The following is a 23,655-nucleotide window of genomic DNA, read 5'->3' on the forward strand; positions in this document are numbered from 1 at the left end:
GTCCCACAGGAGAGCCCAGACCTCACCAAGAAAGGCAGTGCAGGGCTCCTGGAACGATGGCTGAAGCCGGAGAAGGAGGAGGAGCCCCAGGACAAGAAGCCTCAGCCAATAACCCAGGACTTCAGAGACCAAGGCCACAGTTTGTTGCACTAAATGTCCTAAATGGCTGCTAACAGTTTCTTGCATTTTTTCTTTAATGTGTGTGTAGGTGGTGTTGGGACTGGGTGGTGGTGTTTGCTTTGGGTTGTTTCTGATATGAGGGAGGAGGTGACATGGTTTTTGTTGACAGTTGTGGGCTCGCCCCGAGAGGGGGCTGTGGGGCACTGTTCCTGGGCCAGACCCTCCCTCAAAGGCTGCAGGATCCTTTCCTGGAGGCCAAGCCCTGCTGGCACTCTCACAGCCCTGACCTGCTGCTCCCAGCTGGCGGATGCCTGCTGCTCAGCCTTGGAGCTCTTTCATTCTTTCAGAATTAGGTTCTTAAGGGTTTTGGATTTTTACCTTATTTTTAATATATTTTTTCTTTTTTTAATGTTTGTACAAATTACATTTGATAAACGTCTATCTACATTTTGGAAAGGGATGCTATTGGGGGCGTTCTAGACTGTACCCAGTTTTCTTGTGGCAACAGTGCTAAGGAATGGGCTTTGTCAAGAACAGCGGGCCCTGGGGAAAAATGGAGAAGCACAGAAAGGGGGTGAATAGGAAAGCTCAAAAACAAACTTTCCCCGTATCACACCGTTATCCCCTGCCGGCCCCATCTGGAAAGCCCGCCGTAGCCTGAGGCTACTTGGTCAAGAAATGACTTGGTCAAGGAAAGTAGTAAACAAACAAAAAGTAGAATTTGAACTCAGCTCTGTCTGGCTCCACAGATACTCTATCGCACTGCCTCTGCAGATGAGTAATAAACATCTGTGGATTCGCGGAGAAGCCTGGACAGAAGAATAATCCCATCGCACACTGCTAAAGCGTCTACGCCTCCCAGTTCGCTGGCCCAGATTCCCCCAAGGAATGCCATGTGAGGAACTGAAATCTAGGAAGAAAGTAGCTTTTCCTGCCTGAGGATATTTCTTTCTGTTTCTGGGACTGACAATCAATCGGCCCAAGGCTTTCGGTAAATGCCTAATTGTTGGGTCTGGCTTTCCTGGCTCAAAGGAGAGGGTGCTCATTTGTTTCAGGGAGCTCTACCCCAAGATCTGGAGAACACTCCAGTCCTAAGTTTCATTCACAAGTTTCATTCGTGACCTGGGTCAGCTCCGATTACAAGGAAACCCAGGGTTGGAAAACTTTCCATTCTGCAGAGCAAAAGAGTTTCACACCCTAGTGTATGGCCCAGTTTCTTTGAAAAATACATGAAGCATCATTAATTTGGGCTTTGCTAATTTTAACAGCTGAGGAGACCGAAAAGCGGGTGGAATGGAATTGACTTTAGTTCAATATTTACAAAACATAAACAAGAAAGAAAGAAAAGGAGCAACAAAACACTTGTATACGTCTCTTTGCTGGAGGCACCCAGGAATAAATACGAATAAGATGCGGTCCCTATTCCCAAGGAATTTATAAACAGGTAATAGTTTTCTAACTATCTGGGAAAACGTATTTTAACTTTCTGGGGGAGAAAGAGGGGAGTTAATAAGAAAATTATTATAGAGTCAACAAACTAGAACCACAAAGAAAAGAAGCAAAACAAAGAACCATAAAGAACTACAGCTGCTTGGGTGTGGAAAGAATTTAGTAAAGGTCGACTAAGCCTTTTATGTTCTCGCACAAGCTATTAAGATTTCATTCATTCAATCATTCATGAAAATTTATTGCACGTTCACTGTGTGCACCAGGCATAGAGCTAAGAACTGATTATTTGTAGAGCGTGTAGAAATTCACAGTGTTGGTGATTACAAACTTGATCTCACTCAATCGCTTCCTCCAAATGCTATCCTATGAGAAACGCTACTATTCTTGGGTCACTGCCCTCCATGGGTGCTACCTGTACTATCCCCAGGACCTGCACTGGTGTTGGGTGATAACAGATAACTCTCAACCCACCACACACCATGTCATATTGGATGACTCTTCTCCCTCTTCAACCCCATTTCAGGCCGTGGAAGGTAGCTCCACCGGCTTCTGCATTAGAGGTCAAATGACAAGGACCAGTCAGCCATGGGAGGCGAGGCTCCACCCCACCTTTTAGGAAGTGATCATCTCTATTCGGTATGGTTGTGACCCCACTGGACTGGGAAATGTCCCAAACTAGAGGTGTGCCTGGGAAATGAGCGGAAACACCTGTGAAGGAAGCCCTTGCCCTCCACCCGCCCTGTCCCTAGTACAGCTGGGAGCTGCCAAGGGCAAGGCCCATTACCACTGCAGTGAACACCATCTTCCTCAAGTTCATAGCCTGGGTCACAGCGGCAGATGAAAGAGCCATAGGTGTTGACGCAGGTCTGCACGCAGGGGTTCTCAGTTGCACACTCGTTCACATCTGTAGAAAGCCAAAGCACATCACTGGCCGTTCCCAAAACAGAACATCTTCACCAACTAGGCAGAAAAATGTGCCAGCAACAAAACCTACTAACACCAGGACACCAGAATCACTGATACAGGGAATCTTCACCCAGGACCTATCAGATTGAGATCTCAGACCCCAAAGTATTTGCTGAAGGATGAGCAAATCCATATGTCTCTTCTGGGGTTACAAGATGGGAGAGTGGGAAACGCAGACATGCCATATCCATGCATACACATGTACACACATATGCACACTAGTGCATCCTCTCCCAGAGGCTCACCGCCAGGAAGTTCCAGGCAGCACCTGCTCTTTCCCATCACCTACTACATTCCATCATGAACCCAATTAGCTCCTCTCTCTCTCTATTGATTTTGAAGTTTCAGATAAAGAATGGAGAAACAATCGAAACAATTCTGAAGATAACTCTATTTATTATGCAGAAATAAGTTCACTGATTAAAAAGGGATCTTACACTTATTTAATCCTCACCCCATCTCTGCCTCAGAATGATTGATGGATTTCACAGACAAGGAAATGGGCTCAAATAGTCTGAGGGGAGGAATATAAAGGGGCACAAGGAAACTTCTAGGAGTCAGGGTTGTATTCATTATCTTAAGTGTGGTGATGGTTTCATGGGTGTATATATATATCCAAATTCATGAAACTGTGTGCTTGTAATAGTGCAGTTTCATGTACACCAATGATACATCAATAAAGTTATTTCAAAACTTTTTAAGGTTGAAAGATGTGCCCAAGTCCACAAGCAAATGAGCACTCAATCCAGAGCATGAGTTAAATCTTTCACTTTGATACTAAAGATTCATTCAATGCAGCTCGTCCCAGGGGAGAGGTTGCTTTCCACACTGGCAAGAGCTGGCCCGTTTTAAGTACCCCTCCCTCGACCCAGCTCTGTAAGCCAATGACCAAAGTGCCAGCTGAGACGAGGTTTTCAATCCTCTTAAAAAGTCTAGGTAAACCTTTTGTGACTCTGAATAGAGATGTGAGTGTTTCCTCAGTTAAAAGCTTTCACATGAGCCGCTCAAGAGGCTTTTCATGAGGGGGAGGGTTAATGCCATGCCCACAAAGTTCCTACTTCCTGACATCATTAGAATTTACAGAGAAAAAAAAAATCAGCCATTTAGGGAGTGTCCACCAAGACAGCAGCTTCCTCTGGTGCCCACCTGGGGGCCAGGGAAGCATCCATCATGCTAAGCTGCTGAGTGGAAGGCGGACAAGAAAGCACTTGTCAGTATTAGGGCTGGAACTCTCAGCTTCTGGCCAGATGCCGGCCACACCAAAATGAAGGAGTCCGTCTTCTCCCAGCTCTCAGCTGCTTCTGGAAGCAGGAAGATCAAAAGGATTCTGTCCTCTGGCACCCTCACTGCTCTTTCTCTCCAGCCCCAGAGGCCACACATGCTCCAAGGCCCTTCTGAATCCCATGAGAGCAGACAGCACCCTGCTCTGACTTGCTGGACAGGAAGACTGGGTGCTGGTTCCACTCACAACTCTGCCCGACCAGTCTGTGTGACTTTGACCAAGTTGCTTCACCTTTCGAAGTTGTGATTTCTTTTCATATGTGAAGCAGGGTCACCAACAAATGTCATGGCTACCTCATAAGGCTATTGTTGGGGTTCCATGAGATTACCAGGCATGACAATGCTTTGAAGAGGGCAGAGCCCTCGTCCATGCACAGGGTGTTATGATTGCAAAAGCTCAGGGGAGTAGGTAAGAGCCTATTGCCTATGGGCCTTGCTGATGCAATAACCCGGTGGCCAAGTGCCCATGTCCAGGCCCGGGTGATGTGCCTGCTGCTCTAGGGCTTGACTGGACTTTGCCCTTGCTGCACACGGATATTGCTCAGAAGTTTCTGGGTACACCGTCCCAGCTTCTGAGCTAAAACCTGGGCCAGCCCCTCCGGAACCCAACCTTGGCACAGAGAAGTCTGCATCTGCCCTAAGCCCTTTATCCTTAGCAGCAAGGGAGACAGACAACCCCTCCCTGACCCAGTGGGAAGGAAGGGCCCCTGTTCTATCAGCTCCCCCAATCTCCCAGCCCAGTCTCCATGCTCAGAAGAAAATGACTGCCCCTGGTGAGAGGAACACAGCGAAGGCTTCTTGGAATAATCAGCAGAACCAGCTTTGGAGGAGAGACTTATACAAAGAATCCAGGATCAAACTCTTTGACGCTGATGCCTTCCTGTTTACCCAACGATTTAGATATGATTAAACTGATGGAGACATAATATCCCCCAACTTGCTGGCTGGGAGCCCACTGCCCAGACTTCGAGTGGTGTGACAAGGAAATGGGCCCTGCAAAACCTGGTGGCAAGCTCCAGACAAAGATCTCATTCTGCGTCCCTGGCACTGCCTCCACTCTGGACTGAGCAGCTGCCAGCGCCTGGAGGCTGGGGGCTGGGGACTGGGGCCCAGGCAGGACGTGCACTAATTCCTGAGGCCTTAAGTCCCCATTCACTTCCTGAGTAAAAGAACCCTTCAGATGGAAACTGCAATAAGCATGGGTAATTTGTTTTTCTTACTTATTGGCCTTTGAAGTGATTGTGTGAAAACCAGAAAATGCCTTTGTTTCACTCTGATTTAATGGGGGATGTTGAGTTTTGGGGAAATTACCACCCCCACCAGACTCTTGGCTAAGTATTGGACCCTGAGGGCACAGGTTAGAGGGAAAACTATACCGAAAGGCATCAAAACTTGCCAGAACCCCCTGCAAAGTATATATGTGTTTACTTTGTACTAAATCAAGAATCAGGGGCCCTTTACTGACCATCTCTCTTTGGACCTCATAATTTGAACTTAGGCTACAGTACACATGAGGAAAATTCTGATTCAGCAAGCAAACCAATGTGTTTGCTTCTGGAGAGCAGACACAGAAAAAGAAGTAAATCCGTGAGACTGTACTCTCCCAGCTGATGGATGACTGTGGTTCCAAACTCAACAATACTCAGAGCACTTTGCAAGATGGTTCACATAACTTCAGACCAGGTCTCAGGTTTCCATAAGCAATGGGGATGGGTAGGCAGTGGCAAGGGATAGGAAAATACTTTAGCAAAAGTGTTTCTCACAAGCATCAACTGTCAGGCTTTCTTTGAAGGAGACTGTACTAGGGCTTCACACAGAGTTCAAGTCATCAGTCATATCACATACCTTGGCAAGACCTGCCATCCTCATTCAGGGTAAAACCAGGGTTGCATGTACAGGAATAGGATCCAGGAACATTTGCACACAGCTGTTGGCAGTAGCCATAGCGACATTCATCTATGTCTGGAAACAGAAATGCAAGCAACGTAAGGCAGGTCTCCTTCTCAATAACTGATGCCACCACGAGCGTTGTTACTGCCCACCTCTTCTGGAGTGGGATCATGAAGACAAGCAAAAGAGAACCAATTCTAGGACAGTGACTGCTAAGTGTCAGGTATGGTAATATTCTCTAGGTTCTCCTAGACTCAGTCTCCTTACAATCCTCTATCTCCTCCACCCATCTCAGTCTGACCAACACCTGAACCCATCTTGAAAGAAGTAGAAGAAAGTTCCACTTAGAGTGGAATGTGGGATTAGATGACCTTGAAGATTTATCCAGCTTTAAGATTCTATATAAACTTTTCAGTGCCTAGGAAGGGACAAATTAGCTTAATGTTTAAGGAGTCCACTGCATTGCTCCAATAGGCTCCTTGCCAGCTCCATTAACAATGAATATGTCCAGCTGTCAGGAGCAATATCCAGGATGAGCTGGGTAGCACTATTGTCTGGAGACATATGAATCTGGTAACACAAGGATGCTGGAATTCACCTTGGTTCTCCTCCTTGCACAGAGTAGACACAAAACTTGGGATATAAACAATTCTTCCAAGCTATTACTGGTCTTTCCATGGGAATTGGCAGCACTGTGGGTGAATGGATCCTTTTAGCAGAGCTGGGCAATACAACCTCCCTGCTAGTATCCATCAATCATTAGAGAGCCAAATATAATTGGGAAAGCAATTGCCAACACCCCAAGTTGACAGGATGATGGGCTGGAGAATTCACTCCTCTGGGGTAGGGTGTCTTGAATGAAATCGTCAGCTTACAGGTGGAGACAGAGTCCTCACTTACACCAGCATCTGCTGTGACCAGATGGTTTGACTGTAGCCATAATTAATACCTACCTAGGCTGCATTTCCTCCTAGATGAACCACCTTCCTTCCCTGGTACCCCAGTTTCTTTGGAACCAGGCTCCATCCAGGGCTCTGGAGGCTAGTCCCTGTGCCTGGTTTCTACTGCCTACTTCTATAAAGATTCCAACTCCACCTAACCTACTGCTGTGCTGTCCTTGGAATGTGTGCCCCGTCTTTATGATTCTGTTGTATTTCTGAGTCATGGCTACTCCTAACCTGGCCCACCTCCCACTGTCCACTAGATACTGTGTAGCTCCTCCTTGGGAAGTTCACTGGCTTGTGCAGCTGCTGGTCCTGGACCTGACCTCTCCCCAAGGCACAGCTGGGCACATCACCAAGGCCCAGGAGGTAGCTGCAGGAGGAGAGGGCACCCTTTGTCTAGGGTACCTTGGAGGACAGTCAGTGTCCTACCACTTTTTTCTCAGCAAAAGCAATGCCTCCACGGGTGCAGAGAATGCATAGTAGATGGCTATGAAACCTGGGGTTTGAAAAAGAAAGAAGGGTTTGTCCAGGGGAAGGGGTAGGTTCAACCACAATTAGAAAAAATTTGCTTTTAAGAAGTGAGACAGGAGCTGGCTGTGCCACGTGGCACCGCATTAGGGCTCCATGAGTATCGCCCTCTAAGCTTCACGCTCTGTGGACAAGAAAACTCTCCAAAGTAGAAGAATGTTGGAGTTACCAGAACCCCTCCAGTTGGGAGGGGTTTCCTGGCTCTAATATAATCTGGCCTGTGTATCCATGTTGCCTCGTTTCTTTGGTGCCCCTAGTGGTGAGGATCAGGATTCTGGACTCCACTTACTCTGTCTAGAATATTCCATCTCTTTGAGTCTGTTTCCAATGCTATAAAAGTTGGATGAAATAATATATAACATCGCTTTCAGCTCTGAAATTCTACATATTAAGTTTTCATGCAAATAATTCACTTGCACTGATCTGCATATGTTCAAATCAGCGGCATTAAATTTTCCAAATAGCAGAGATTGGTTAAAATGCATAATGACCATCAGATTCACAAACGCCCATGTGCACTCAACCCTTGGAAAAGAAAACCAAGCCAAGGTTAGCTAGCTTATCAGGCTGTGAGGATGCTTCAGACAGGCCCCTGAGGGTGGGCCCAAATTCAGCCTCAATCAAGAGACTTGGAAAGAAGAACCTCTTCTGTTTGTTTCCATGATGTTTCTCGGTTCCTCCCAGAGAATAGGGTCTTAGGGAATTTTAACTGGCAGGGCTTTTCCAAGAAAGCACTGCATACAAATCACACCCTAGAAATAGAAATTGAAGTGACAGCTAAAGATTGCTATGAATTCATTCACTTGGCCTACCCAAAAACTAGAGGGGAAGAAAGGAAAAATAACCCTCCAGTAAAAATAAACCAAAAGATCATATAGCAAATGCCAACTGTAAGAGACAAGTTCTCAATTGGCAACGACTGACTCCTTAGGAGGAAAGAAGAAAGACCAAAGCTAATGGGTTGGTGTGGGAGGAGGCTATGATGGGTGTTTGGAGGAGATGATGTTAGATCAGAATCTACTGATGTGCTTTTGAGGCTGAGAACATTCTATGCAAATAATACTAAGGGAAGTGTTCCCTTCCCTTAATATTATTTCTAATTAGGTCAGAATCACCCTCACCCTCTATGAGGTCCTGCGTTAGATGTAAAGTTCCAGAAGACAGGAAGAAAGTTTAGGTAAAAATCATACTTGAACCCTTAAAAAGTACATTTAAAAAATATAAGAATGACATCATAGTGATGGTGACAACTGATTTGACTTTATATTTTTTGGAGTGCACGGGCCAGGAATCCAACCCAGGCCTCCTGCATGGCAGACAAGAATTCTACCACTCAACCATCCGTGCATCCCAACAACTGATTTTAAAGGGTAGTGACACATGTAAGCTCAATAGCCCCCTATACCCCGCCCCCAAAGAAAAGCCTACCATCCTTAGGCCCGCCAGCTGTGCCCAGTATCTCCCACAATAAAGATCTCTGGTGGCCATTAACTTCGAAGGGTCCCCGTGAGCCCCAGGGAGCTGTTACCTAAGCACTGGCCTTCCAGAAGCCAGTATCCATCAGTGCAGGAGCAGGTGTAGCCTCCTTCAGTGTTGATGCAGATCTGGGTGGGGTTGCACTGGTGGGAATCCGTTGCACACTCATCCACATCTGTAACACAGACACATTGCAGAGAGCATCATGTACCTCCACGTAGACCCTGGGGCCACCAGAGGTCACAGCTATTTGCTTATCTTTGCTGGCAGGCAATTGATAAATATCTCTGGGTTACCTGCCAAGGAGGAAGAAGCATCTCCCTGACAGATCCCAGGAGGGGAAGGGGCAGAGCTTGCCTGCTCACCAGAAATCCATGCAGAGAACTGGGCAAGAAGGAACACATATCCTCAGGCCACCTTCTGCCTTCCTATCGCATCATCCTCCGAGAGTGTGTCACCGTGATAATAATCATAATGTGACTGAGAAAGACATTTCATATTAGGCTTATTCATTTACGCATTAAACAAGGGCCTATTATGCACCCACCGTGTGCTCAGGGCTATGATAAACACCATCGAGTAAAAGAAATATTCCCACAGGCACGTGGTCTAGTGACATGACAGTATCAGCCACACAAGTCTTTCCACCTGAGGCTCCTCCCTCTTCATGAGGCTTCACAGAGTCCTCCCGACTCGCGGAGCTCCTGGAGCTTCTCTCTCTCCGCCCCCTGCTAACATGCAGTCTCTTACCACTGCTACAGACCCCTTCACGGTCTGACAGGCAGGACATGAAGGCCCAAGCTGGCCCCTTCTCCTTAACTGGGAGTTCACAGCATAGAGACAAAGCCGTATTCATGACCGTTTAGCACAGGCCTGTTCATCACGCTCAAAACCGTCGAAGCTACAATGAATATGTCTTCTCTTTCTCCCCACACTGCACTTTAGGGAGACAATTCCCTGGATCTTGTCAACCTGAACTTCTGACACCATGCTCACACCCTGACCTAAAGGAAGAGACTTCTACCAAACCTTTATCCATTAATTCACTTAATACTGAGTGAGGGACCGACTCCCAAGCCCCTTCCCTCGCATTCGTCCTGCCCTCGCCCATCTGAGCCTCATTCGGGTGCCTCCATTTCTTTTTTTTTTTTTTGCTGCATGATTTTATTACTATAAATATACAGTAAAAACGAACAAAAAACTAGCCAACCAGAGTACATCACTGATAGCACAAGTCAGTATGAAACTTGCAAATCTGCCCCAACCTGTCAGACAGCGTATTGATGCCAATGGCGGGGTGGGGAACAGAGAGGGGTGCTGGGAGGGCACGGCCAGCCTGCACGCAGGTGTGGGTGCATGTGCACACGTATATGTGCGTGTGAAGGTCTGCTGTAGGAAGGTGTCTGTGTGCACGCATGAGCATGCATGCGTACACGTGTGTGTGTGTGTGTGTGTGTGTGTGTGTGAGCACGCAGCCAGCAGTGGGTGGTATGGCAGGTTGCCCTAAGGGTCCAGCGAGCTGTACATGAACGAGCGGCTCCACTCCTAGGCTCAAGAGCGAACCCAGGGAGGTCGGGGTTGGGGGCCCAGCAAAATGCTGGCCTACCTGGGCCCACAAGGGCCCCACGGATGGAGGGCCTCCATGGCCTCCTCATCCACCCCATGAGGTGGGAGGTGGGAGGGCAGCACCACCGGCCGAGGGGAAGCCCCTCTATAGCAGGCGTAGCTGACCACTTGGGTAAAGCTAGGCCTCTGAGGTGGTGCCAGGGCTTGGCAGAGGGTGTGGAGCCATCAGAAACCAACTGCCCCTTGGCCTCGTGGCCCAGGCCTGAGCCTGGTGCCTACACACCCAGCAGCCCAGAGCGCCTGCACCAGGCTGCAGGGAGGGCCCCGGGAGGTGGCCCCTAGGGTGCCTCCTTTTGCTGTCTCTTTGTGACTGTGGCCGGGTTTCCCTCACCTACACTTCTCCCTTCCTCCTTTAAACATACCACTGAGCAGTCGGAATAACAGAAGTTGGGCCCGTGTAGTGTAGTAAGAGGAACTGGGGAACCAAACACAGGAGAGACGGCTGCCTTTTGTTGCCTTTTACCTAACCCACCTCGAGAACTGTCTGCCCCTGGATATTGCGAACTTTCTCATGCTTTGTTCAGATATGTTCTGGTTTGTGTGAGAGAATAAGTTCCTTGAGGACAAGAGCCTTGTGAGTCACACAGTTTTGCACACTATGGGCACAACCAATTAAATGAAGCACTCAGATTTCCTAATATAACTTATGTAGACAGCTCAATTGAACACCATAAGTACATGGAGTCTTGAGTAGGACATGAGATTTTATTGGTTTATCCAGAGTGATGCCCCGACAAATCCCAGAGTGATTTGAACAGTGAATAAAAAGTATTTGCAAAGTCCCTTCGGGGAATGGTGAGAACAGGGAGAAATTCAACTTCCCCAAGTTGAATTCTTGATATTCTCACAAGCAGTGCAGACAACCAAAGCTATAGGCTGAGCGCCCAATCTTGGAGTTTGTTCATATGAAACTTAACCCTACAAAGGATAGGTCAAACCTACTTGAAATTAGGCTGAAGAGTCACCCCTAAGAGAATCTCTTTTGTTGTTCAGATGTGGCCTCTCCCTCCAGCCAATACAACAAGAAAACTCATCATCCTCCCCCTGTCTGCATGGGACATGACTCCCAGGGGTGTGGACCTTCTTGGCAACGAGGGACGGAAATCCTAGAATAAGCTGAGACTTAGAATCAAGGGATTGAGACAAACCCTACAATCAACTGAGACTCAGCATCAAGCATTTGAGAAAAACTTCTTGACCTAAAGGGGGAAGAGTGAAATGAGACAAAATAAAGTGTCAATGGCTGAGAGACTCCAGAGTTGAGAGGTTATCCTGGAGGTTATTCTTATGCATTAAATAGATATCACCTTGTTAGTCAAGATGTAGTGGAGAGGCTGGAGGGAACTGCCTGAAAATGTAGAACTGTGTTCCAGTAGCCATGTTCCTTGAAGATGATTGTATAATGATATAGCTTTCACAATGTGACTGTGTGATTGTGAAAACCTTGTGTCTGATGCTCCTTTTACCTACCTAAACAACAGATGAGTAAAACATGTGGAATAATGATGAATAAAAAAATTTTTTAAATGAAGCACTCAGCCAGGTCCACAAGGTTCCCTTCAGTCCACAATGCACCACCCAGTCTACCCACCTGCCCCAGTAATAACTGGCCAATGCCCCACCCCTCCCCACCAAATGATCAGAGGTTTGGACACTCCACGGAACCCATCTTTACTCTCTAAATGTGAACTACCTCCAAGAGCCTGGGTCCCAAAGCAGCAGCTGCCTCCACCCCACCCTGATGAGCTAACCACATATTGACTCTCTGGCAGTCACCAACCTTGTTCTCGGCTGCAAGAGCCTCTGCCCTTTGCCTCCCGACCACCCCCAGTTCTGCCCACCGAGCAGAGCCTCCCAGGGAGGAGGAGAATAATGCTTGGCCAGCAGCCGCTCCCACTCAAATCCACATCGAAGCCTACAATAATAAATAATGCCACTATCTGCCAGAGCATATTTACATTTTTCCTGCAGGGAATGATGAATGGTAATTGTACCCTGGGAACAACATCGCTTTAAGAATTTGTGCACTTTTCCTGCCTTAAGGGGAAAGAAGGGTGAGGGGGACCAAAGGGGGAGCCTGGTGGGCAAGCCTTGGTTATAGCAAGTTCCCAAGCCCCTGTGTTTGTCTAACTTATGTCACACACAGTGTGCCCAAAGAGCCCGACAGAGAGAAACCAAACATTTGTAAGTGGACCAGACAGCACTCGAAATGGCACGAGGGACCAAAACGGGTGTTTGTGCATGCAGGCAAGCATGCATGTGAAATATGCAGGCCTAAAAACAAGTTTTTGAAGTTCATTTTTAAAAAACCCCCAATTTTCCAGAGTTAAAGAATCAAGTCAGTTATACCCCACACACCCACATCTGTTGATGTAGGTTTAAAGAATTGAATTTTAACTTACACTAAATCATTTAATTGATTGTCAAAATAATTCATTTAGTCCCTATAGCTTTGGGGAGTGTGTTTCATCTTTATATCCTCAAAGTACAGCTGGTCCAATGTTGTGTCCATGGGAAAAGTTCAATTAGTATTTGGTGGAAGAATGAATGAACACAGGACCGGAAAAGCAGTAATGCATTCAAGCCCCAGACAAGCTTTCTCTGCCAACTTACTGACAAGACCATTTTGGCGTGTGGGCTTTAGAAATGGCAACAAAAACCAAAATTGCTGTCAGATTATACACCTAAAGAAGCTAAAATAGAAATATTCACTCTGTGGCTTTCCCTGTGGGATAAAAAGGCTCATCACACATTCCAACTCACAGCTGAATTGCTTACATTAAATACATTTGACTTAAATAACAGAAGGGAAAATACAACGAGCTTCTCCAAGGACATTCTTTGGCAGAGACACCTTTTCTGCATCAGTGGAAAAGTACAAGTTACAGCAACCTGAGCAAGTGTCATTATCCTCACGCGCAAACCATGCCTGTCATTTCCTTTCCTTTTCCTTATAACATTCAGGAATTTTCTCCTAAGAGAAAAGAATGCTGGACTCATTCAATCATTTATTCACTCATTCATTCATTCCCTGTACTCTGCAGTGGTTGTATGTATTTGTCCTCCCGAACTGCCAGCTGGCATTGAGCACAATCCATTCCACTGAATGGTTCACAGAAGTAGACTTTCCTGTGAGTCCCTCTACCAGCTTCCTCCTTCCTCCTGGGAGTTGTAGACCCCATCAGCCACCTAGACTCTTAGAGGACCTGTCCGCAGCCACATGGCTCATCTGTCCCCAGGTGGGGCAATGTCCATCTGCTGTCCAGGCAACCTGCACTTTGGCAGCTGAAGGAAATTGCTCACTAACTTTTGCAGAACCTGGCAGCAGATCAGGGCCCAGCACTGTGCCTGCCCAGGGAAAAGCCATCATCTGCATTGTGTGGCACAGTTCTGCTGACTCGTGAGGCTGTGTGCGCTTCTCACCCCTCCCTTCAGATGTCCCCGGAATGGCCTTTCACTAAAACATTCTTGATCTGAAACAACAAGTGTGTATGTGGGAAAGTCATTGTCACCAGTCACAATCATCAGCTTGGCACCGTCCCAGGAGGCCTTGGGCAGAAGTGGCTTTTTGGGTCTCAGGATAGTGGACCACACATTAGGGACACTCATTTAGGATTTCATACCCCTAGTTATGGCTCAGAGTCCTAGCCAGACAGCGTCACGTGGGCAGGCAAGCTAAGGCAATGCGATTAAAGAAATGTCCCCAACCCACTCAAGATCTCCCAGAGGTGCCCCACAGAGGAACTGGCCTTGAGACATCAGAAGACAATCCAACAATCCAACAACAAAACTAACCAAACCATGGCTACTATGAAAAAAATGGGAAATAAGTGTTGCAGAGGATGTGGATGTGGTAGTTAGATTCAGTTGTCAACTTGACCAGGTGAATGCACCTAGTTCTGTTGCTGTGGACATGAGCCAATGGTATGTGAACCTCATCTGTTGCTGATTACATCTGCAGTCGGCTAGGAGGCATGCTTGCTGCAATGAATGATGTTTGACTTAATTGGCTGGTGCTTAAATGAGAGAGCACAGTGTAGTACAGCCCAAGCAACTCAGCATACCTCATCTCAGCACTAGCAGCTCAGCCCAGGCCTTTGGAGATGCAGAAAGGAATCACCCCGGGGAAAGTCATTGGAACCCGGAGCCCTGGAGAGAAGGCCAGCAGAGATCGTCCTGGGCCTTCCCAAGTAAGAAAGAACCTCAGATGAAAGTTAGCTGCCTTTCCTCTGAAGAACTAATGAAATAAATCCCCTTTTATTAAAACCCAATCTGTCTCTGGTGTGTTGCATTCCTGCAGTTAGCAGACCAGAACAGTGGAGAAATAGGAACTCGTATACATTGTTGGTGGGGATGTAAAATGATGCAGCCTGTGCCGGTTTGAAAGGATGCATGTACACCAGAAAAGCCATGTTTTAATCCTGATCCCATTTTGTAAAGGCAGCCATTTCTTCTAATCCTTATTCAGTAGTGTATGTTTGAATCTGTAATTAGATCATCTCCCTGGAGATGTGACTCCATCAAGAGTGGTTGTTAAGCTGGACTAGCTAGAGACGTGTGCCCACCCATTTGATGGGTCTTGATTAGTTTACTGGAATTCTATAAAAGAGAAACATTTTGGAGAATGCAAGAGATTCTGAGAGAGCAGAATGACATAGCCACAAGAAGCAGAGAGTCCACCAGCCAGCGACATTTGGAAATGATGAAGGAAAACGCCTCCCGGGGAGCTTCATGAAAGGAAGCCAGAAGAGAAAGCCAGCAGATGATACCATGTTCACCACATGCCTTTTCAGATGAGAGAGAAAGAAGCCCTGAACCTGTTCGCCATGTGCCTTCTCACTTGAGAGAGAAACCCTGAACTTCATCGGCCTTCTTGAACCAAGGTATCTTTCCCTGGATGCCTTTGATTGGATGTTTCTATAGACTTGCTTTAATTGGAACATTATCTCAGCCTTAAAACTGTAAACTAGCAACTTATTAAATTCCCCTTTTTAAAAGTCATTCCATTTCTGGTATATTGCATTCCAGCAGCTAGAAAACTAGAACACAGCCATTATGGAAAACAGTATGGTGATTCCTCAGAAAGTTAAGTATAGAATTACCATGTGACCCAGCAATTCCACTTCTAGCTATATACCCAAAGAATTGAAAGCAGGGACTTGAACAGATATTTGCACACCGATGTCCACAGCAGCATTATTCACAATTGCCAAAAAGTGGAAGCAGCCCAAGTACCCATTAATTGCTGAATGGGTAAACAAAATGTGTTTTTTTTTACATAAATTGGAATATTAATCAGCCGTGAGAAGGAATGCAGTTCCAATGCATGTGACAACATGGAACATGATAAATCTTGAAGACATCAGTGTTCAGTGAAATGAGTCAGCTGCAAAAGGACAAATACTGTACAATCTCACTTATATGAAATCAACAGAATATGCATATTCATGGAGTCTGAAACTAGAATCCAGGTTCCCAGAGGCTGGGTGGGGGAGAGGGATAGGGAGCTAATGTTTAATTGGAATGGAGTTTCTGTTTGGGGTGATGGAAAAGTTTTGGGAGTAGATGATGGGGATGGAAGCACAACTCTGCATATGTAATTAACACCACTGAATTGTATATTTGAAAAGGGAAAAGGGGGGAAACTTTAGGTTATATATAAATTACCACAAATACCCCCACACACAAATCATAGAACTGTCTAACACAAATAGTGAACCCTAATATAAACAGTGTGTTAACATTTAAGTTAGCATAATTATACTAATATTGCTTCAGGAATTATAACAAAGGCATCGCACTAATGCCAAATGTTAACCATAGGGAGAAGCGGGGGGGTGAGGGTTGTATGGGAATCTCTGTACTTGCTGCACGATGTTTCTGTAGCATCTACAACGGCTCCAATAAAAAAAGGTTTTTTTAAATAAACAACTGAAAAAACTAATGGAATCTTTCAGTCTGGCTTAAGGGAGAAAATAGGGAGGGGTCACAGTCCACAGAGTTTTAGCCCTTGGTGAAAAAGTCTGCGATGGAAGCAAGGGGTGATAGGCACCCCCTCTCTTTTGTCAGGTGGCATTCTCTCGAGGCTTTATGGGTATCGTGCTGCTGGTTTATGCCTATTATATATTCTCCCCTGGGAGCAGCCTGGTTGTCAGAAAACAGCTTGCAAGCCACTTTTCTTTCCCACGTAAAATTAATGGTTCCCCACCCCATGCCCATAGGAAAAGCATTTTTTAGGCTATTCTCCCACCACCAAAGTTCAAGACAATAAAAGACCTCCCCAGAGAGGGCTAATGGATAAAAGAGAAAGAGCTTCAGGGACACGGAGCTGGGTGTGAGTCTGGACTCTCACACTTAATAACTGAGTAATATTGAATAAGTTCAATAGCCTCTCAACTTTCTGCCAAGTAGGGCCAATGTAACCTGCCTCACAGGTTGCTGTGAGAGTTCAGAAATTATCATCATCATCATCACTGCCTGGCAGACAGTAAGTACCCAGGAAATTCTAGTTCCCTTCCTTGATGAGGTGTCGTTTCTCCCAGCTGTGAAAGACAGGGAAGGCTTGGCATCTGCATCCTGCAGGCTGTGTTCTGGGGCTCACAGGAGATGCTGAGAAAACCGAGCATGTGCTCAGTGGGCCGGAAGACATGGTTAGTTCTGTGATCCACCCATAGCCAAAGATAGGGACTTCCATCCCTCAAGTCCCAGTCACATGGCAGGAGACTGGGCCAAGAAGTGAGAAAAGACAGGACTCTTTCCTCACAGGGTCTCAGCTTCCACCTCTGCAATGTGGCACCTGTGTGCCCTTCTATGGCTCTGTAATGACAGGCATTGGAAAGCCTGAGAGTCTGCGTGGCTTGCTGAATTCCACAGCCAAATATGATCAACCTTTACACAATCTGTGATTCTGCATTCTTCCCATGTCTTCTCTGCTGTGATGCTGTGAATAACAGCTGACTCTGTGAGCCTGTGTACTTAACCTCGGCTGAATGTCTCTGTTCTTGTGTGAGAGCAGCCATCAGCCAAAGAGAAACATTCTCCCTGGGTGACATTGGGAGAAACAGTCCAAAAGTATTTGGAAGACTACACCTTTCCAAAAGCCTCCATTATTCCTTTTTTGGACACAGCAAAAATCATTTCCTTGGTAGTAAATTTTTACCCGGTGAAACAACATGTTTTCCCATGTTTTTCTTCCTTCCATGTTCAAGCTAATGACGCTTGATAAGAAAGAAGAAAATAACAATAGCACATTCCAATGCCTCCAATTGAAGCCAGTTTCAGGCCTGCTGCTGGACTGGGTCAGTGCCATTTTTTTCAGCGAGACAAGCCCAGCCAAGGCTGGAAACTACACAGAACCCTACTTCCCAAACACCTGCTTAATTAAAGATCTCAGCATTCGAGAACTTGCTTGTTGAATTCCCAGGACATCTGCACTCCATATGTCTCACAAGTCCTGGACAATCATTAGGAACCAGATCTTTTCATGTTTACAGCACTTTCCCCGATGCTAGATGTTAAGCCTGGATTACAAACGCTTGCTCATTTTGTGCCCCTAATTAGGCAACAAATATGTAGTCCATTTTCCAAGTAACAAATAATCCTTTTCTCTTGGATGAAACCACTGGAATTTAGGTCCCAATTTCTCCAGTGAATTCTATTTTTCTATTCACAAAGTGAGAGCCTGGAGAAGAGTTCTGAAAGATCCCTTCTAGCGCTGGCCTTCTACAGAAACAAACTATGCGACTAATGGAGAGCACATTGCTTGGTTCTTGGGCAATTATTTTCATCCACAGAATGCTTGGTAAACATCAGCTGACTTTGGTTGCTTTCAGACTGGGCAGTGAATTGACCAAGCCCATTCAACTTCTGCCAATGTATGAATGGTTTCTGCAGTGGGGGGGGTGGGGGGTGTAGCACATGTCTCTTCTTGAGCATCAGGCATCAAGATGTTCTGAGATTAAAGGGACAAGGCTGTGTATTGTCAATCTATACATAGAGCTTTCCTAAAATGGGCATTAGACCTTGGCCATTATCATGACTGCAAAGTGAACAAATGTGGCACTCAAACTAGATTTCCGTTTTCTAAAATTTTCATCATTTGCCCATGAACAGGGAAAGATTCCAAACTTACACAAGCTAGAGGTTCCCAAACCTGGCCACCCAAGGAATCATTTGGCTAAATCAGAATGTATAGGGTTGAGGTTTAGAAAGCTGTATTATTTTAAAAGTTACCTAAATGAATCTAACACAAAACCAGATTTGAAACCCTAGATACTCCTTCTCAAGCCGTAATGCGCAAATAAATGAGCGGGATCTTGTTACACGGCAGATTCTGACCCAGTAGATTCTGCACTGCCAATATGCTCCCAGATGATGCCAATGCTGCTGGCTCAGGGACCATACTCTGCACAGCCAGGTGCTAAGTCATTCCGTATGACATACGGTTCTATAGCCACATGACCTTCTCAGGATTTAAGAAACTGCTCAAGAGAGTCTGGGAGGGAATTTTAGTGTTCAAAAATTAAGGAGGTGATTCCTAACTGGATTCTTTTCTCTTTAAGATCAAGCCCACTCATTAAAATTATATTGTGAACTTTGGAGTATTAAGAATGTTCTCACACAGTCTAAACCAAACAGAATGTTTTTTTTTTCTGGTGTGCAGACAGAGTCATTATTCATTCATCTCTGCATTGGTCGAGTACCTACAGTTGCAGTGCCTTAAGCCAGGGCATTCCCTGCCTTCAAAAAAACTCTCCCTCCCTTTAGTTCATTGCTGGTATGTTGATTTCCTATGAGCAACTCAATTCCCCAAAGCTTAACTAAGTTCTTGGAAATACTGCTCCGGAATTGATGCGAAAGTGCAAATCTTTCCACCAATACAGAGCATCACTTTTTAACTCTGTAGTCATAAGCACAGCCTACAAATGCCCTAGATTCTGACTTCTGTAATCTCCCGCATGGGACCTGAGCCTATTTCTCAAAAACTCCCAGTCTGACCCACCCGTTCTCTTCTCCCGAGAGTATCACAGTGTGTGGGCGTCCTTCCACTGATCGGGCTGCCTGCTGCCCAGGTGACCGCGCCCGCGTTCCCAGCATCCTAGGGTAGAGACCCCCATCACCATTAAATCCTTCCCCAACCTTACTGCTCTCACACAGCCACCAAGGCCACATAATTCTACTTGTAAAAATCTTGCAACTTCCCCCCTTTTTTTACATCCTCCACCCCTAGATCTCCAAGTTCTCACCGTCATTTCTATAAACTATGTAATAAATTTGTAACTAGTCTGTGGGCCTCCCACAAAGCACACTAAACATAACCTCCAGAACCATCCAAAGCACAAAAGTGATCACATGGCTCTACCACCCAAAAATGTATATTCCTGCCTTAGCCACCTCAAAGCATTCTCTACATACTTCAACAACATAGCAGGTCAAGTCAAGTTTTATACTCAAACATGCTGATTTTATAACACTTCACATTATACTACATTATGTAGTTAGCTGTGTACAGTTCTGTCTTCCTTCATTTGTATCCTAAACACCTAATCCAATGCTTGACATACTGGAGAATATTGATGTGAATTATATGGAAAGGAAGATTCTTCATTCTAAGACTTCTGAAAGTGAGTTGGGGTAGGCCACCAGCTACCAGAAGAGACCAGATCAGCCATCTACTTTTTCTTTGGATCTGGGGATCTGTATCTCATTCCCTAGGGATGAAGGACATCTGGTGAACATTTGTACACAGTTCCAGCTTCCAGGAGAGCTTCAAGCCTAAAATATGTGGTGCCTGGAGGTCCATTTCCATCCATCCCAGCCATTGCCCAGGACAGATTTGAGAGTGTCTTCAGCCTCCAGAGGCTTCAACAGACCATGTGCTCTGCCAATGAGGTAAGTTATGATGACTCTTTTCTCCCCAGAGAGCCCTGTCATCCCAGATGAGGAAAGTGTTTATTCTCAATAATCACATGAGGAAGGAATAACAGAGAAAGGAAAAGACACATCTTTTTCCTGTCCTGAAAATCAGTGCCAACAGGCCTGAAGGCCTGAACAACAGGTTGTGGGGCACAACCAGGAAACTGAATCCATCTATCAAGCATGGGACAAAACCTTCAGCCTGGTGTCACCTGTGAAAATACCCAGGTGTGAAACTTACCCTAAGGACCCAATCAGGTCTTTCGTCAACAACAAACATTCCCTGCTGGGTCACTCTCAGCATGGGATGGTGAAATCTCACATGTTGTCTTCCCCACACCTGGGGAAGAGCCCAGCACTAGGGCTCAGAGAAGGACTGCTTCTGATTCCATCACTAACTAAGCAGAGTGACTTTGACCATGTCACTGAACTTCTCCTCATCTATAAAATGGGGTTACCATCACCTGCCCTCTTAGAGCTTCCAGGCTAATGGGGAAGACAGACGTTGAACACAAACAATTGTGTCGAGGGCTAAGAAGGGCATGAAGGAACATGTAATGGGGCATATTCCAAATCAGGGGAGGCAAGGGCATGTCATGATACTGGATGATGATGGAGGCAAATGGTTCCCTCACATACACCCATTCCAAGACCTCCTAGGAATGGGGGAGAAGTGACAGGTTGTTCAAAATAACAAATTACAAGAAATTGGCCAGCGGGTAATAGAGAATGTACACACTCTACCCAGATATCAACCTGCTCTGTCACTCCCACCCTGAAAACAAGATCCAAAGCTCCCTGCTCCCCATCTCTAGCAGACAACACCAGCAGGTCAGAGAATAACTATTGAGGCTGTGACTTAGAGGAGGTAAAATATCCAAGGATGGGGGAAAGAGATGAAAAGCATGGAGGGACAATAGGGACTGAAAAGAGGATCCAACAGACAGGGTCCTGGGGATATAGTTTCCTGATTGAGGGGTGGTCACAGGTCCTGAGAGTTTAGAAGTGACTCTCTAGAAACATAGGGCTGAGAGAAACAAGTCACGCCTTGCTTCTGCCACACTTTGGACTCAGCAAGAGCTGGATTGTATCCCTTGAACCTAAGATAAATATTTAAACTGATTAAACACCTTTTGGGATTGTGTGTTTACCTGGCTGGTGGAAGGGGCTGCCCTTTCCCACCCATCCCTCTGTGGTCACCAGCAGACCCTGGATTTCTCTAGGCTGGAAGGCAGGGAGGTGAAGAAGTCACCATGTGAGGCCAACCAACTGGTAGACCTTCCAGGCTCCTCTAGCCTTTCCTTCTACCACAAGGGCAAAGTTTCTTAGACCCAGTGATAATAATATATCTGTTCGGGATTCACTTATGCCACAGACATTTACCAGGGGCCAACACTGTTATAGCTACTAGGGATTCAAAGATGGATGACACCTGGGCCATATCTGTTTATGGTATATTAGAGAGTAGACAAGGGACCAGATAATCCTAATTCAGTATGGTGAGTACCATACTGGAAAGAATAATGGAGGAGGCACTCCTGAAAGGAACAGGTTTCTTGAAAGTCTTGCATCTGGAAGGATTATGAGACTGGGACTGCTAAATGATCCCCAATATTTATTCTCCCAACTAAAGACTATATCTTCTAGCTTCCTTTACGATGAGATGTGGCTAAGTCACTAAATTCAGGCCAGAGAGGTGTAAGTAAAACTGATGTGTACAACTTCTGGGCCATGCTTTTTAAAAGAATGAGTGTATGATTCTCTTGTCTCTTCCCTTATCTCTCTGGTTGGGATGCAGATGAGATGGTGAGAGCTGAAACAGCCACTCTGGATCCAGAGATGGAAACCACACATTGAGGTTGGCTGACCCCACCCTACCAGCCCTGAACTTCCTAACTCTAGACTGTACCATAAGAGGGAAATAAAATTCTCTCCTATTTAAGCCAGTTATTAGAGTGGTTTTGCCTGTACTCTAGTTCAAACAAGTAGGAGTAAGCCAAAAGAAGGCGGGGAAGGGCATGTAGAAAGACACAGGGGCATGAGATGCACAGAAAACTCAGAACTAGGAGTAGTTTTCTATGAACAAGGAGACGCACGTGGATGGGGAAGGCAGTGTGCACTGGGGGAGAAAACAGGAGCCCGTTTGTGAAAGTGTCATGTGCTAGGCTGAGGTTGGAAGAGAGGGAGGAGGAGAATGTGGGTAGAAAGAACTGAAAAGGGGAACACAGAATAAGAAAATGAAGAAAAGGATGAAGAGGGAAAAAAGGAGAGAGGGAAGGGAATTAAAATGCAGCTACTGTCTCCTGCACATGGGAATCTATTTCACTTTTAGGAATGGTTTTCTCCAGTGAGACCCCCACAGAAGCCTTAGCCCTTTGCAGTTTAGCAAAAACTGGAATTAAGTTTTATGTTTTGATGCACCCTCAGGGTAAACTTTAATCAGAATAATATAACTTTCATATTAAAAAAGCCAAGGGAAGGTGAACCCCTATAAACTTAGTCTCTGATCTAAACAGTTGAGTTCAGAGTCTACTCATAAGAGCCTTCTTAATTGGGCTCTTTAATAAATGCTTTTTTTTTTTTGACAGCAGTGGTTGTAACAGCGGTGGAGGGAATTTCAAAACAAAACAGTAGGAACAATTGACCCAATGCTCTTCTCCAGTAACCACCACGTTTCCCTGCACCTCTGCCAAGGGCCTCCTAGAAGTTGTCGCCTGCTGTCAATACTCTGCCTCCTATTGTCTTTAACTCACTCCAGTCAGAGTCAATTGCTTTGATTCTCTTAAAGCCTCTTTCTCAAGGACACCTCCAAATATCAAACACAATGGTTCACCCTCATCTTCATCCTTCCTAACATCTCCATAGCATTTGGTACAATCAACCTCTCCCTTCTTGTTTAAGGAGTTTTTTCGTGAGTCTTCCGTGATCCCACCCTCTCCTGGTTTGAGGGACTTCACTAAGGTTATCCTGGTGTCAGTATGGATGGATCAGGGCACAAACTCAAGCCTTAATGAGCCCAGTCTGCTGTTGACTTTCCCACCATAGTTGACCCAGAACCTTACCCAGGGGAGGCAAGTCCGTAAACATGTGCTGAACTAGACAGAGCAGCTGATGGAAGAATTTCACAGCTGGAAAGATTTGTAAATCATCTTGTCCAATGTTCCTCTATCTCAACCATCCATTTGAAACACCTGGAGACTCTAAAATATATTATAAGCACCCACCCAGACCAGTTAAATCAGAATCTCTGAGTTAAATCAGAATCTAAGCCCAAACTTAGATCTTAACATGCAGCCAAATTGAGAGCTACTGATCTAGTCCAATGGTGTGCATAATAACCTCTTGGGAGGTTTGTTTTATAAAAACTAAATACAGCTCTTGATTCAAGCAGTCCAGAGACAATCCCAGATTGACATTTTTTTTTTACAGGCAACGTAGATGACTCTGGTGCAAGTATTTA

General features: G+C 45.7%; 1 protein-coding gene and 1 pseudogene across 1 annotated transcript in view; one reads left to right on the forward strand and one right to left on the reverse strand.

Moving 5' to 3' along the window:
• Nucleotides 1-153, forward strand: part of LOC143652674 (abasic site processing protein HMCES pseudogene) — a 1,150-nt pseudogene extending 997 nt beyond the window's left edge.
• The window catches only part of FBLN5 (fibulin 5), a 78,622-nt gene that overhangs the window by 19,492 nt on the left and 35,475 nt on the right, over nucleotides 1-23,655 (reverse strand). The window contains exons 6-8 of the mRNA XM_077123374.1: nucleotides 8,707-8,829; nucleotides 5,662-5,778; nucleotides 2,354-2,473 (exon numbers count right to left, since the gene is read on the reverse strand). Coding sequence (XP_076979489.1) covers nucleotides 2,354-2,473; nucleotides 5,662-5,778; nucleotides 8,707-8,829 — 360 coding nt within the window. The remainder of the gene's footprint in view (nucleotides 1-2,353; nucleotides 2,474-5,661; nucleotides 5,779-8,706; nucleotides 8,830-23,655) is intronic.

The sequence above is a fragment of the Tamandua tetradactyla genome, chromosome 12 (assembly GCF_023851605.1).
Source record: "Tamandua tetradactyla isolate mTamTet1 chromosome 12, mTamTet1.pri, whole genome shotgun sequence".
NCBI lineage: Eukaryota > Metazoa > Chordata > Mammalia > Pilosa > Myrmecophagidae > Tamandua > Tamandua tetradactyla.